Below are 16,559 nucleotides of genomic sequence, written 5' to 3'. Positions count from 1 at the left end.
AGCTATTACAATCTTTATTATGTAAGCACATATAATATATATAACAGTATATTAGCCAGTCATTTGTATTAGGTTAAAAAAGGATTTGATAACGTTTTTAATTTAAGGCCCACCCACAATTGCTCTGGCCCATCCAAAACTGGAATCCTGGCGCTGTGCCTGATACTGTCTATGACTGGCAAAGCCAGAGATGAACTCAGTCTTGCGAGTGGCAGACTGGCAGTTCCACTGGCCACCTGCGACAAGGTGTTGAGTGAGTGGAACGGGTGGGATAGGTAAGAGAGGTCGGATTGCTGAATGTTGCGAACTTATGCATGGTTTGTAGTATCTCCGAGAGGATACACAAAAAGGAATGGAGAAACAGCATATTTCCAGATAAAGACACTGATCGCTGTAAGTAAGGTATCAGATATGAAGAAGATATCAAGCCCACTTAATTTCCCACTTAGCCTTCCACGAAGACTCCCGCGTAGACTCTTGTCTTTGTTCTCTGAGTCTTCGTCCGATGAGGCTGCCGCTTCACGCAAATGCCAGGATTAAATACAAGGAGGTGATTGGTGTTGGCTGCAGGTGAGGAGGCCCCACCCTAGCTAATCAGTCAACAAAACACCTGGACAGTCGTTAAGCTCCACACTTCACACTAAGCTAGACTGAAACTAAATGCTTTCTGTCACTTTAAGTAAAACCACTAAATTCTTGCCAAAAAACACAGCAAATCCAGCAAACACACACAGCAGAAGTAGAAAAAGTTGAAAAAGCAGCAATACCCAAATAAAGTAAGTACTTATCTTAATATCTAGCTGTCTAGTAGTAAGTTTCCTTAGAAGTCAAATGCACTCACTCAGTACAATGTAGGAAATTCTATCTCTGCATTAAACCCATCCTAAGCATTAGGAGCAGGGGAGCAAATTGGGGTTCAGTGTCTTGCTCAAGGACACTTTGACAGTTGTATAAATGCAGAAATTAGTTTGTTTGACTAGGTATAGTTGTCTTGCAGTGATAAAAGTAATGAAATAAATATTTGTTTCAACTCAAAGTATTAAGTTAAAACATTGAGTTAGGTTGAAGCGATTAAAAGCCAATCAATTTTGACCACTTACAAAACAGTGCTGAGACAACTAGAACATCAAGTGAAGTTACATCAACTTTATGTACTTAAATGTCTTAGTTGAAACAAAGATAATCTTCAAGTTGAGCTAACTTGCATCTTCAAGGCAGCAGGTGTGTTTTCCAGGTTAAACCAACTTGAAATGTCCTACAGTGTGTCCAGTAAAGCCCCAGAAGAATCAGTCCAGCCCCGACGCCTGCCAGGCTCAAACTGATCAGCACCTGTATTTTCAGGCAGATGAAGAAGAATACTTTGGCATTGCCCATGAAATGAACATGTGAATTTAATTTTATGTAGTGATTTTTGTTTTTGATATGGTGGCTACACAAACATTTCAATCATGTCAAACTGACTAAATAATTAAACATGTAATTTAAACATCATTGCATCCCCAAACCCATCACTTTCTAAACCTAACCGTACTGTGTAAAGAAGAGCCGTCCTGTAGTCTTGCTGGTCTGACGTGGTCTGATTCTGCTGGTTTCCAGTGGAGTCCCACTGGACCAGAGAGCTTTCATAGTCCAGATTTAGAATGCCGACGGGCAAAACCCGGATCCCCCAGTAAACTGTCTTCACAATGTGGAAGGTGGCATCCTGTACAACACAGCAATAGGTGCCTGGTAATTGGAGACATGATTAGTTAATTTATTGGCACTTTTCCTAAATGTGTTTACATTCATCAGCTGATAAGCAGGAGGTGTTTGTGTCATATGCTTTGTGTTCATTTGCCTGTGTAGAAATGTCTCTGTTTGACAACCAGTACTGTTTCTAGGATATCATTATGAAAGTTTTAATTACATTTTGAAGCGTTCTATGTCTAGAAGTTATAAACATTGAGACACTGATTTAAACCGTTTAACAGCCAACTCAAAACCATTGCAATTATTAAGTTAGCTTCTTAGCTAGTGTGGCTCTGTGATAAAATCTTTTTTTTATATCAAATAACTTAAAATTGTTTTATAGTCATCCTGTAATTTGAGAGTCAAAGGAATCTGTATTTACACATTTTCTTTCACATGCACCTTTACTTGGTTGAGGATCAGCAACTGTAGAGTCGGACTCCAACCTATCTTTTTTTAACCTACAGTTGCCAAATTCAACTTAAAATTTCTCACAATACCAACCCTGCTTACGACCTCACCAGGAAATTGTTGAACTTAAACCAAAATCCAGGGTCTGTGTGAGCATGTGCAGGTGTGTTTACCTGCGTCCTCTTCCTCGATGGGGTCCAGAATCACTCGGTCCAGCAAAGGAGCACGCCAGCGATCAAACAGAGAGTCGTCAGAGCTGATTACACCCTGGGCGTATCGCCACGATACTCTGAGACATAAAGGAAAACATAAAAGGTAAAACATTAAAGGTCCCCTATTGTAAAAAGTAAGAGTTCCATGTCTTGTTTGATCATAAAGCAGGTTGATGTGCTACATAAATACTGTCTACTGAGATCCATGGAGAAATGCACACAGCCCATATTCAGAAACTGCCGCTAATGCAATGACGATGCAGTGACTCTGAAAGCGCAGATGTGGACGACAACACATGGCTGACCAATGAAAGCAGACTAGGCTTTTTCAGGAGGGGGGCTTAAAGAGACAGGCGCCAAAGAATTTCTAATAAGGGAAGAAGTTCCACTCTCTCGTTACTTCCGGCTTCTGAACTGGTTGCAGTTCCACTATTGATCCATATAGGGGCGCTCACAGGTGAGTCAAAATCCACTTTTCTCAGGATTTAATTTTTTGTCTAGTAATTTGAATGTTGCATTCGAAAGGGGAGGCTAGGAAAATACACACTGCTGGGTGTTAGATTTAAAAAAAAAAACTTGTTCAAAAAAGCCTTGATGTCATACACATATATGGCCAGAGATACTGCTTTACAGCAAGCTCTGAGTCGCTTCCTTTTTTCTCTCGAGGCATCGACAACACATGATAAACATTTGTACAAAACATAGTAAGACAACTAAACTAACAACTAAAAAGACTAAAGGAATAAAAACAATCAATAAAAGACTAAATTTTACATACATGAATCAAAAGCAAATTTAAACAAGTGCGTCTTCAGCTGCTTTTTAAAAGCTTCAACAGAGACTGCCGAACGTAAAACAATTCCACAGGTTTGGAGCCACCGCTTCAAAGGAACGGTCACCTCTAGTCTTTAAACGTGTGCGTGGGACAACCAGTAATCCCTGGTTAGAAGACCTGAGGGTCCTATTCGTAGTGTATGAATGGAGCAGGTCCGAGATATACGCCGGAGCCTGACCATGCAAAGCTTTATAAGTCAGAACCAAAACTTTAAATTTGATTCTGAAGTTAATCAGAAGCCAATGTCATGAGTATAAAATCGGAGTGATGTGCGACATCCTGCTAGACCTGGTTAGCAGACACCAAAACCAAGGGCTCCATCGTGTTGCTGTCGCGGAAATCTGCACTTACTGTAGACAAAAGCAGTAAAGACTCTTCAGGCAGGATATCTTATTTAAGTACCACGATAAAGAGTAGGAAAATAGCCTTTGTCTCGGTATATGCACCGGCTACATATGATGAAAGTTTCTTTCCATGCCTAACCAATTAATTGCTTTCTCTCAATGAATATTCACTAATTATAGGGGGATTCATGAATGCAGTCCATCCATCTTCGTCTGCTTATCCGGTGTCGGGTCGCGGAGGGAGCAGATCCAGCAGAGGACCCCAAACTTCCCTTTCCCGAGCCACATTAACCAGCTCCGACTGGGGGATCCCGAGGCGTTCCCAGGCCAGGTTGGAGCTATAATCCCTCCACCTAGTCCTGGGTCTTCCCCCAGGCCTCCTCCCAGCTGGACGTGCCTGGAACACCTCCCTAGGGAGGCGCCCAGGTTCAGCAGCTTGCCTTCTGGTTCAGCTCTCTTTTCGTCACAACGGTGTGATAAATTGAATGTAATACCGCACCTGCTGCGCCGATTCTCTGACCAATCTCCCGCTCCATTGTCCCCTCACTCGCGAACAACACCCCAAGGTACTTGAACTCCTTCACTTGGGGTAAGGACTCATTCCCTACCTGGAGTAGGCACTCCATCGGTTTCCTGCTGAGAACCATGGCCTCAGATTTAGAGGTGCTGATCCTCATCCCAGCCACTTCACACTCGGCTGCGAACCGAAAAAAAGTGTATGCTAGCCTATGGCCCTATTATCACCAAATGGCTTGTTGATTCTCCGGTGAGAGGACTTGTGTCCAGGATTTATGCTAAACTGATGCAAGTATCTGTAGGAGAACTCCCAATAGTAAAGAAATGGGAGCGAAAGCTGAGCCCGGAGGGGAACGTAATTAATTGGGAGACAGTTTGGGACAACATTTCCCACTGTTCCAAGAACCCAAATCACCAGCAGGTCCACTTCAACATATGTCATAGGACATATTGGACTCCTCAGAAGAGATACGTCTCTGAAGCCATTCCTACTCCCTACTGCACGTTCTGCCAACCTGAACAAACTGGTTCTGGAATAAAACAACATCAATAATATCTGATGTGATAGGATGTCGACTTCCTACTGACCCGATTGTTTTGTTACTTAATGATGACTCTAAATTACACTTACGAGGGAGACAGAAGAAAATTTGGCTTGCTGGATAAACCGTGACCAAGAAAATGATTAAAAAAGCTAGCTAGCTAGCAAGGTTGGCAGCATTTTTAGGTGACCAAGCCTGATCAATAAAGTATAAATTATTATTATTGTCTATTTTAAAATAAATGGGACCATCATTTACTAAATGAACACCATGAAGAAGACTTGAAACTAGCGATTATACCATAAACTAATTATTTTAAATGTATAATTAGTGGATTCATAAGAGTCCAACCCTGAGGACACATAAAGGCCGATATTTACTTAAAGTCATAGCGCCCCCTAGTGGCAACAGGAAGTAGGCCTAAAAGTCAAGGTGCTATACTTTAACGAACTCCTCCTAGAGATTTCATCCGATGGACTTCAAACTTGGTCTGTACCATCCCAACACCTTAACGATGAAAATTTATTAAAAGAAAAACTTTTCGTCAGACAGTGTGGGCGTGGCGTGGCGGCCATTTTGAGTGTTTAGCGATGAACAAAGAAGTTGTTGTAACTTGAGTGTACGTAGTCGTATCTGCCCGAAATTTCTCACGATTGACAAGGGTCCAGGCCTGAGGACACCTACAAGCCAAAATTGACTTTTGGTCATAGCGCCCCCCGCTGGCAACATAAAATGTGCCTTATATGACAAACATCATCCGATTTGCATGAAACTCGGAATGTGTGGTCTACGTGCGATACTGAGCCGCCCCCTATAATATGGCCATGCCCACTTACTCAGGCCATGCCCCCTTTCACAACATTTGAACCGTTTAAGTTAGTCTTGAGTGAGGTATCATTGAACTCAGCAGAGACGTCCTTCTTGATTGGTGATGGTTTGGCCCGCCCCCTATGTTCAAGCCACGCCCCCTTTTATTACTAATGGCCCGATTGATTTAAACACTTGTGTGAGGTATCATTGAACTCAGCAGAGACTTCCTTCTTCATTGGTGATGGTTTGGCCCGCCCCCTATGTTTAAGCCACGCCCCCTTTCATACATGCTGACCCATTTAAGGTAGAGTCTTGTGTGAGGTATCATTCATCTCAGCAGAGGCTTCATTTTTAATTAGTGATGGTTGGACCCGCCCCCTATGCTTTAGCCACGCCCCGATTCACAGCTAATGAACCGTATGACGTAGAGTCTTGTGTGAGGTATTGTTGAACTCTGCGGGGAGTTCCCTTTTCATTGGTGACGGTTTCTGGCGTCTGAGTGCCGCGCAAATGCACGATCGCAAGGAGCGGCGTCCGCCGGTAACCCCGAAGCGCGCAGAGGCACGAGGGCCCGTACATCGCTGCTCGCAGCTTTAATTTTATTCTGTAGTTGGTATCTAGTTCTACAGTATGAGAGCCAGTTTTTCTTTTTTTTTTGTTTGCATTCATATAGACATGAATCACTCCTGGATCCTCCATCCTTACCTCCAGGAAAACCTCCCCATCGCTTCCATGACTTCTCCCAGACAATCGATGTCCACTCTCTGTCCTGAAGTCACAGTCATGGTGCTGAGTCCACACTGCCACGACTCCAGACACTTCACCTTACAGACACGACACTCCTTCAACACCTTCCATTAAGCCATTTCCACATGCAGATGACAATGATTATTGTTATTAAAGTCAGAGCCATTTTCCTTCTTACATTTCTCAATCATTTAGCGTTAACGTTAGATGTTTAAAGGTCCCATATCATGCTCATATCCAGGTTCATACTTGTAGTTTGCGCCTCTACTAGAAGATGTTTGCATACTTTAATGTAAAAAAAACCTATCTCATCCTGTCTGTCTGAATATACCGGTATTCCCCCTTTGTCTGAAACCGCTACGTTTTAGCGCCTGTCTCTTTTAAGCCACCCTCCTGAAAATCCCAGTCTGCTCTGATTGGTCAGCGGTTTTGGGTCTTTCGCATCTGCGCTCTGTGAGTCTCTGCACTGTCATTGCAGCCAGGGAATGACTGTAGCGGCACTTTCTACCTATTTATAGCATAGTTGTGACATCAAAACCGTACAGAAATCCTGACTGCTCGTTTAAAGGCAAAGTTTCTGAATACGGGCTATGTGCATTTTTCTGTAGATTGAGCGTATTGATACTTTCACAGTATTTATACAGCACCTCGACCTGCCATACCTACCATAATTAAAAAAAAAGAAAATCTCACTTTTGACAATATTCAATTTCAATTCAATTCAATTTTATTTATAGTATCAATTCATAACAAGGGTTACCTCGAGACACTTTACAGATAGGTAGGTCTAGACCACACTCTATAATTTACAAAGCCCCAACAATTCTAATAATTCCCCCAAGAGCAAGCAGAGCGACAGTGGCGGGGATGTGATGAATAGAGGCAATAATAGTCATAAGGACTATCACTTTAAAGACAAGGAATAGTGACTTCAAATGATAGTCGTAGTAGTTCATGTCATATCAGTGCGCTTCAGGGCATTACAGGATGTAGCGCGGCACAGCAGAAGCATGGGTGGACGTAGCTGGAAGCTGTAGGGGTCAGCAGGACACAGCATGACACTGCAGGGCATTGCAGAGCTTTGCAGGGAGTGCAGTAGGACCATGGCGACAGCTGCAACCAAGATTTTGGTGCCAACATGCTCCAAGGAAATATACTGGGTGAGAAAAAAATAAAAACACAAGGACTCCGGGGAGTAAACTCCTCAGAGCCCGTTTAGTAACAGGCATCCCGTGGGACGGGATGCACAGAGATGAAAAGTGAGAGGAGAGAGCAGTCAAAGGAAGGAAGGAAGGAAGGAAGGAAGGAAGTCCCCCAGACAGTCTAAAACTATAACAGCATAACTAAGAGCATAACTAAGAGAGACAGGCAGTTTAAGGAGAGGAGCCTGTTTGGGCTTGGAACTCTCCCCTGCCGGATCGGGCTGTACTAGCCTGCCTCCGTCTACTTTTGTTATATTATTAATCTGATGACTATGAAGAGAAGCAGGTGGGCCGGGTTATGCGGATAATGCAACTCCTCCTCCCTAACTATAAGCTTTATCAAAGAGGATAGTTTTTAGTTTATTCTTAAAAGTGGTGACGGTGTCTGCCCCCCGAACCCAGACTGGGAGCTGGTTCCACAGGAGTGGAGCCTGGTAGCTTAAGGCTCTGGCTCCCGTTCTACTTTCAGAGTAGAATCCACTATTCTGCGAGCGTAGTGCTCTAGTGGGACAATAAGGTACTAGGAGCTCTTCTATATATGATGGTGCTAGACCATTTAGAGCTTTGTAGGTCAGGAGGAGGATATTAAATTCAATCCTGGATTTTACAGGAAGCCAATGCAGAGAAGCTAATACAGGAGAAATATGATCTCTTTTCTTAGTTCTTGTCAGAACACGCGCTGCAGCATTCTGGATCAGCTGTAGAGTCTTAAGGGACTTATTTGAGCAACCTGACAGTAGGGAATTACAATAGTCCAGCCTGGAAGTAACAAATGCATGGACTAGTTTTTCAGCATCGTTTTGAGACAGGATATTCCTAATTTTGGCAATGTTACAAAGATGAAAAAAGGCTGTTCTTGAGGTGTGTTTTAGATGGGCGTTAAAGGATATATCTTAATCAAAAATAATTCCTAAATTTCTGACTAGTACTGGAGGCCAGGGGTCTCATTTATAAATGTGGCGTACGCACAAAACGGGGCTGAAAATGTGCGTACGCCACTTCCCACGCAAAGGTTGTGATTTATAAAAAACAAACTTGACGGGAGAATGTTTGGTCCTCCACGCAAACTCTGAACCATACGTACGCACATTTTGGAGACAAAATAGGAATTGGCGACGCAGATGGTGAGGTGGTGAACTGAAGTCAGACTGCAGAAAGTACATGTGGGAATAAGGGTTAGGCTACTCTTAATATGTTTAAGTATTAAAAAATAATGCCTGACGCACATTTCTTCACACCATATGAAGATTAAATCCAGCAGCGTTATTTGCGCTTGTACTGAGTGATAATTGTTCCATAAACACCTCAAACTCAAATCTTAAATAAAAACTTGTTCTTAATATTTAATCAGCGCTGTCTCGCCGTCACATTGTCCACTACGGAGCGCAGGAGTAGGAGATGCATGGAATACAGGATATCATCAAATACCCTACCATTAGATAACTGCACAACACAGTGTAAATAACTAAATATCTGTCTTTAAAACTGTGCATATATCATCAAATGTCAAAGTCTGGAAATGCAGCCGTTAAGCTCTCATGCAATCGTTACGCTCTATGTCCTTGTTATCGGTCTAAATTTAATACTGTTTATAACAAACCCTGCATGAAGAAAAGTGTGTTTGCCTATTACATTTCGATTTCAAATTGTATCTCGGATGCTGTGATTTTAGCAAGGTGTTAACAATCACAAATTGTTGTAGACTAAACATATAAATACTGCGGTAAACCAGTGTGTAATGCTGCATGATGGCACTGCTGGCCCTGCAGGAGGACAGCAATGGAAGAATCAGGAGAAAAAGAGACTTCAGGGACCATGACGATGACTGGCTCATATGCCGATTTAAATTCCCTAATGTAGCTGTAATAGTAATATAGCTGCGCTCTTGGATCTATGTACTGAATTGGGTCCAGTAGAGAGGGCAACGCGCCGGAACCGTGCCATCCCGGTCCAAATACAGGTCCTCGCCACTCTGGGTGAAACCGGCTGTTTCCAGAGGAAAATGTCAGACAGCTAAGTATTTTTTTAAATAAATATTATATATAATCTTCAACTTCATCACTAAGGCTTGTTTGGATATAGTTCTGTTAAATCTTATTATATACGTCTGGTATATCGAAGCTGTCCCTGAGTACCGTAATGCCTGCTGTTTTGGAAGATTTTATTAATAAAGGTAGTCTATAGATGCGGTTTCCCTACACTGTGCGACAACAGGCCGATATTATAATTCAATTGGGAGCAATTCCCGAGCGTCTGAGAATTGTTTTGTTTGTTTTTCTCCGCCAGTCGTCATGATTTGGCATGATTCGGTGTAACGAAAGAACAACTGCAAGGGTCATTAACATACTGATCAGCATTCACGAGGTGCTTTACATTGACTATTTATAGTTAAAAATGGGCGTGTACAGGGCGGGATAAGAGGCTGATCCACGTACGCACGCTTGTAGTCAATCTGTGATTTATAAAGGGAACATTGCTTACAGGTGTGCATACACACGGTTTTATAAATCTGACTTTTTTTCGGCGTACGCCAATTTGGGGCGCTTTTGGGCGCACGTACACTTATAGTAAGGATCCTACGCACAGTTTTATAAATGAGACCCCAGGGCAATACCATCCAGAGTAGCTATATCTTTAGATAATGAAGTTCGGAGGTGTTTAGGGCCCAGCACAATAACGTCAGTTTTGTTAGAGTTTAACATCAGAAAATTGTAGGTCATCAAGGATTTTATATCTTTAATGCATGCTTGAAGTTTAGCTAACTGACTGGTTTCATCTGGTTTGATTGACAAGTATAATTGGGTGTCATCTGCATAACAGTGAAAGTTAATTGAGTGTTTCCTTATAGTATTACCAAGAGGAAGCATATAAAAGGAGAATAGAATTGGTCCAAGCACTGAGCCTTGTGGAACGCCATGGCTAACTTTAGCGTACTTGGAGGATTCATCATTAACATTAACAAATTGAGATTGATCAGAGAAATAGGACTTAAACCAGCTTAGTGCGATTCCTTGAATGCCAACTAAGTATTCCAATCTCTGTAACAGGATTGTATGGTCAATAGTGTCAAATGCAGCACTAAGATCTAGTAAAACAAGTACGGAGACAAGTCCTTTGTCTGCAGCAATAAGAAGGTCATTAGTAATTTTCACCAGTGCCTTCTCTGTGCTATGATGCTTTCTAAATCCTGACTGAAAGTCCTCAAATAAACTATTGCTATGTAGAAAATCACATAATTGATTAGCAACTACTTTCTCAAGGATCCTGGAGAGAAAGGGAAGTTTAGATATAGGTCTATAGTTTGCTAAGACGTCAGGATCGAGGGTGGGTTTTTTCAGGAGAGGTTTTATCACAGCTACTTTAAATGACTGCGGAACATAACCTGTTAATAAAGACATATTGATCATATCTAGTAATGAAGTGTTAATTACGGGTAACACTTCTTTGAGTAGCCTTGTTGGGATGGGGTCTAAGAGACAGGTAGAAGGCTTAGCTGAGGATACCTTTAACATTAATTGTTGAAGGTCTATAGGATAAAAGCAGTCTAAGCATATATCAGGTCTTATCATTCTTTCTAGTGATCCTGCGTTTAAAGGTGAACCGCTGGAAATTGAGGGCAAAAGGTGATGGATTTTATCTCTAATAGTTATAATTTTATCATTAAAGAAGCTCATGAAGTCATCACTACTCAGATCTACAGGAATAGATGGCTCACTAGAGCTATGACTCTCTGTCAGGCTGGCTACAGTGCTGAAAAGAAACCTTGGGTTATTCTTATTTTCTTCTATTAATGATGAATAGTCAGGTAGTAAGAATTCGAAAGTAATTAAAAAATGGTCTGATAATACTGGATTGTGTAGAAATATTATTAAATCCTCAATTTCAATACCATATGCCAGCACAAGGTCGAGGGTGTGGTTAAAACAGTGTGTCGCCTTATGCACACTCTGACACTACTGAAAGCAGTACTAAGGCTATCATTGTCAACGTCCACATGGATATTAAAATCACCTACAATAAGTACATTGTCTGACCTGGAGCTCGGTAGATAACAACGAATACAATTGGCTGTAATGTTTTCCATTTTGGATGTTGAAAAAAGAACAAGACTTTCAAACGACTTATAATTTAGTTTAGGTTTAGGATTAATTAACAGGCTTGAATCAAAGATTGCTGCAACTCCTCCTCGGCCTGAGCCTCTAGGAATTTGACTATTAATATGACTGGGAGGAGTGGCTTCATTTAAACTAACATATTCTTCATGGCCCAGCCAGGTTTCAGTAAGGCAGAATAGATCAATTTGATTATCTGATATCAAATCGTTTACCAGTACTGCTTTAGAAGACAGAGATCTAATATTTAATAGTCCACTTCTAATTTTCCTATTTTGTTCTGTCGCTGCAGAGGTTGTTTTAATTTCAATAAGGTTGTTAAGTATAGCCCCTCTTTTGTTTACCTTTGATTTAACTGATCTGAGTCGGGGGAAGGACACCGTGGTTATTAGACTATGAGTGGGCAACTGCTCTAACGGAAGCACAGATGGGAGCATAGTACTGCACCTCTGACTTCTAATATCAAACTTGGGTTGTCATGGTTTATGACCGATAATAGACTTGGTCAGATTTTTTGATATGAGAGCAATATGGGACCTTTAAGACGGCTCTGTTACCTCTGCTCCATCTTCCCTTCTCACGCCTTCTTCCATGGCTGTCTCGGAATCTTTTAAGAAACACAGGGTTTGAGTTTTAACGCCCAGCCCACAGGTGGCACTGCAGGGGGAGCTGTCAACGATCACCTCCACTGGCACTTTATCCACCGCCTCCAGTTCAGCTGAGCTCAGGAGATGGAGGAAGAAGAGGAGGACGAGGTGATGCCTGACAGTTACTCGTTGCATTTTGATGTTTGATGGTAAATCTGCAGGAAATTAAAAGGTTTTTAGTTTTTGTTGTGTAGCGTAGTCAGATCGTCAAAGATAGGCAGGCAGACTTCTTCTCTTTGTACAACTAAACACTCAATCTTTCCTAAGCATATGTTTGTATCATCACAGATTTCATCTCCCTCAGCAGAGGAAAGGCCTGCCATTATAGGGCTTTCAATCAGCCCTGCACTGCACCACTATCTCTCAGTGGTGAGTCTACCGAACACTTCTAACATTACCAAAGTCTGGATAAAGCTAGACACAGTTCGCACTCATTTACACAATAAAGAAAACTTTATGAGGGACGTAATTCGTATCAATTACCCCTCAAATTCATTAACCAACACATGAAAATTAACTATACACAGAAAGCCCACATGACTTGGATTGGTCGCATGATGTCATTAACATAAATACACCATTGTGCTGGGTGGCTCCTCATCAACATTTCTGCATGGTGGACCAAACAAAAAGGAACAAAGAAAAGGTGAGTATGAAGAAACAAACAATTAACTACAGTGCTCAATTACCTATTTTTGAGGGGGGAATAAACTTCAAAATTTCGCCGCAAAAGCATGAACTGTCCTCTGAAGGACCTCCACCAGACCAGCGGGCGCCTGTGGATTGTTGTCGGTGCGGCAGGCGAGGAAGGCGGGGTGGAGTAGAAGCTGGATGCCGGTCAGGACTGCTAGCCTGGCTAAGGAAACTACCACACAATTCGCCACTGCAGAAACTCATATTCACCAACGAAAGCACACAAAATGGATATATATGCTACAAATAAACATGGAACTGCTGCGTGATGATTATTACCGGAGCCTGGCTGAACACACTCACTCATCCCAGACGGCAGCCAGCAGCTAAGAGGGTAGGTGAATTTAAACAATGGCTAAGTTGCTAAATGCATCTTGTTGTCATGTAAGGGCCCTGTTCATGTTGCACAGACATTTTAATTGCATTTTGTGTCTGTTAAGAGGCACAAAGGCACTCTTTATCTTATGCCCCCATAACTGCCGTTTTAGCTGAGTGGGAGCTCTCGGCATTAGCTGCAACAGCTCCGTGTTGCTAGCACCGATTTGGCTCGTTTTTTTTGCTATCGGAAGTACTCATATACGTATAGCAATCAAGATTAACGTAAAACTTGCCCGGAGTTCTCCTTTAATAAATCTAACTGAAACTATACAGTGGATATGTATGAAATAAAAACCATATAAAAAAAAATACCATTCATTTTCAATGAGAGGTGAGCGGGCAGGTAGGGGGGGGCGGGCTTTTACAGGTGACGCGACAAGCAGGCGCAAATCTGTGAAACTGTTTAATTGTCTTGAACTTTTCCCCACGCGAGTGATGCGCAGTGAAAATCAATGAACAAGAGACTGATTGTGAGTACCCTAAAATATAAAACTGTTTTCTAAGCAATTATCAGGTATTCATCAGGTAACGTCCATAATTGTTACTACGCTAATTTAGCTAACTTTAGCTATCAACAATAACTGTTTGTGGTTAGGAAAGACTAGGATTGCCACTATTTGTTATAAATTGACTTGGATTAGGGATAGGCTATATGATACCACAGTCAGGCAAGGCAGGGATACAGTAGTGCACAGAATCCCCATGGTTACCGAGCATTGATCGCCTGGCGTTTACTCCCGGAGAATTGTGCGCCTGTCTGTTCACATGAGGAGCGGAGTAGACCCCGCGGATCCACAAGACTACGCGGGCCAAGTGACGCTCCCCATGTGAAAAGCCCATAAGTATCATAAAGACGGTTGGAAGAAGAAAGAAGTTTTGTATTTTATCGTCACTGCAGTCGAGATGTTCGAGCAAGTTTGTTTTTTGTAATCACATTTGTATCTCTATGAAACATCCATATGGTGTCAAAGCACAGTTGCTCTCCAATATGCAGAGTGAAGGACCTACAGTTAGATTAACCCTGGAAGACAAAGGAAGTTAAAGACATACAGTTGTGTCATATGTTCAAACTGGAGTTAACAGCTGTGAGAAAATGTTGGATCAATCTAACACATATGGAGTTATATTTCTATCTTTATTCAAGAGCGCATTCTTTCAATTTGAGAGCATTTCTCACTGATATTACGTTCAGATTTTGTAATAATTTCCCTCAAAACCTTGCTCTCACACTGAAATAGTCACTGCCTGCGCTTGGATTTGCTCTGCTTGTGCTCAAGCTTTCTGCTTGGAGTCAGATATGTTGTTGCTTGGACAGATTTCCTGCTCTCTTGGCGCTTCTCCTCGCACTCAGGCTGATTCTGCACGCTTGCAAATCTTCTGCTCTCAGATATCTCCTGCGCTCTGATTTAGTTTGTGTTACAACCCTATCTAAATTCCCCAACCAATAGAATGCCAGCTGTAGTGTTGACCAATGCAATGATCCCTGCCCGATTGAGGGTGCATTAGCTTTACGTCTGTTGCGGGCGGCTGCTCTCTAACAGAGTTTACCGTCCATCTGAACGTAATATCAGTAAGAAATGCTCTCAAATTGAAAGAATGTTCTCTTGAATAAAGATAGGAATATAACTCCATAAAAAGACATGTAAAACTCAAGGCCCATGGGCCGTAACCAGTCCCTTGCAGATTTTAATCTGACCCACAAATTAATTTAGGTTCACAATATATTTTGGCCCACCTAGTTGTGCACCAAACCCAAACAGACAGGAAACAATTTTCAAACTGTAATTACGCATAACTCGAAGCAGAATTTGGCAGAAATTCCCCCCGAAGCAGAGAGTTTTCATATTCAGGCTGTGAAACAGGTTGTTGGGAGTCGGCTGTGTTGTAGCCTACTTTTAAAAATGTAATCATTGTTTTGCTTGATTTGCTAAATTCTATCATGGCTAAGAAACTTTTTGGCTGACTTTTGTAGGGCTTTATGTCGAGAAAAATGTGACAAAAGTCGAAAAAGCAACAAAAAAAATATGAAAAAAAGAGACAAAAATGTCAGAAAAAGGAAGCATTTTTTTAAAAGAAACAAAAACAGCTATAACAATGACGAAAAATTTGTCAAAAAAGCAACTTGCAGTAATACAATCAAAGATATTAGACTTTTTTTAAATAAAAGCATGTCAATAAACTATACATGTCTGGTCCTTGATGTGATTCTCATTTTCTAGTGTGCCCCTTTAGAGTTTGACACCCCTGGTCTAAAACGATGCTAACCTGCACAACATTGCTGCCTCTCTGTTTAAATGTCCCGTTGGAGCTGCTGGGAAAGTCAAAGTGGGCTCACCCTTCGTGTGAAGCTGAAGTCAAACACAAACTGAAGACGGAGTATAAAACATGTGTCCAATCTGCTGGATCTCATTATCAAATGTACTGTATTTTGAATTGAATGTTGCGTCGTGACAACCAGAGTTCCGGGCTGCAGGTAACTGTCAAAACTCTAAGTACAATTTTCACACCATGAGATACATTCACACACCACCACAAGATAATTTTTTGGGCATTTTATTTATATAGGACAGCTGAAGAAATGAAAGGGGAGAGAGAGGGTGAATGACATGCAGCAAAGGGCCGCAGGGCAGAGTCAAACCGCGGTCGCTGCGTTGAGGAGTAAACCTCTATATATGGGCACCTGCTCTACCAGGTAAGCTACCCAGGTGCACTATGCAACATACTTTTGTGTAAATAAACAGTAATGCGTATCTTTTCGGACGCACACCAATGTAATAGTAAAGTCACTGGCAAAAAGTAAGTCACTTCCTGAGAGCCTCGTAACCATGGTAACCCCTGCTGACCTCAGCTTTAGCAGCATCGCCAGATAACACTTACAGTACTGAAAGAGGTGAAGAAATAGACCAACATATCGTCGTCGTATAAATATGTAGAAATGTACATCAAAGTGTTGCTGAAGTTACAGAGCTCTGTCCGTTATGGACGTTGTTGTTACTACCGCATTACATTGTGGAATATTTATGCCGGAAATAGTATGCAATTCACCAGTAACATACAGACAGCAGCTTCGCCAGTAAACTACTGTTTATTTACAGTACGCATATTGTTTTTAAATTTGAAGGTATTTTAATTTCAATTCAATTTTATTTATAGTATCAAGTCATAACAAGAGTTATCTCAAGACTCTTTACAGATAGAGTAGGTCTAGACCACACTATAATATACAAAGACACAACAATTCCAGTAATTCCCCCAAGAGCAAGCATTTAGTGGCAGTAAACAGTGGCGAGGAAAAACTCCCTTTAAGGCAGAAACCTTGAGTGGTGAAGATAACTTCCTTTTAGGGAGAAACTTGGGACAGACCCAGGCTCTTGGTAGGTGG

The 16,559-nt window shown here is 41.7% G+C and overlaps 1 protein-coding gene across 1 annotated transcript; it reads right to left on the bottom strand.

Moving 5' to 3' along the window:
• Nucleotides 1–1,126: 1,126 nt before the first annotated feature.
• tmem81 (transmembrane protein 81) lies at nucleotides 1,127–12,981 on the bottom strand. Its single transcript, XM_028568269.1, has 6 exons — nucleotides 12,796–12,981; nucleotides 12,017–12,261; nucleotides 6,104–6,249; nucleotides 2,313–2,428; nucleotides 1,532–1,725; nucleotides 1,127–1,329 (listed from the first exon to the last, which is right to left on the bottom strand). Exons 2-6 carry the CDS (start codon nucleotides 12,239–12,241, stop codon nucleotides 1,210–1,212), a joined length of 801 nt encoding a protein of 266 aa, XP_028424070.1. The 5' UTR covers nucleotides 12,242–12,261; nucleotides 12,796–12,981; the 3' UTR covers nucleotides 1,127–1,209.
• Between the last annotated feature and the right edge of the window lie 3,578 nt (nucleotides 12,982–16,559).

This window comes from Perca flavescens, chromosome 21 (assembly GCF_004354835.1).
Source record: "Perca flavescens isolate YP-PL-M2 chromosome 21, PFLA_1.0, whole genome shotgun sequence".
Taxonomy (NCBI): domain Eukaryota; kingdom Metazoa; phylum Chordata; class Actinopteri; order Perciformes; family Percidae; genus Perca; species Perca flavescens.
Note: the sequence above shows the minus strand (reverse complement) of the source record. Positions and strands in the feature narration are given on the sequence as shown.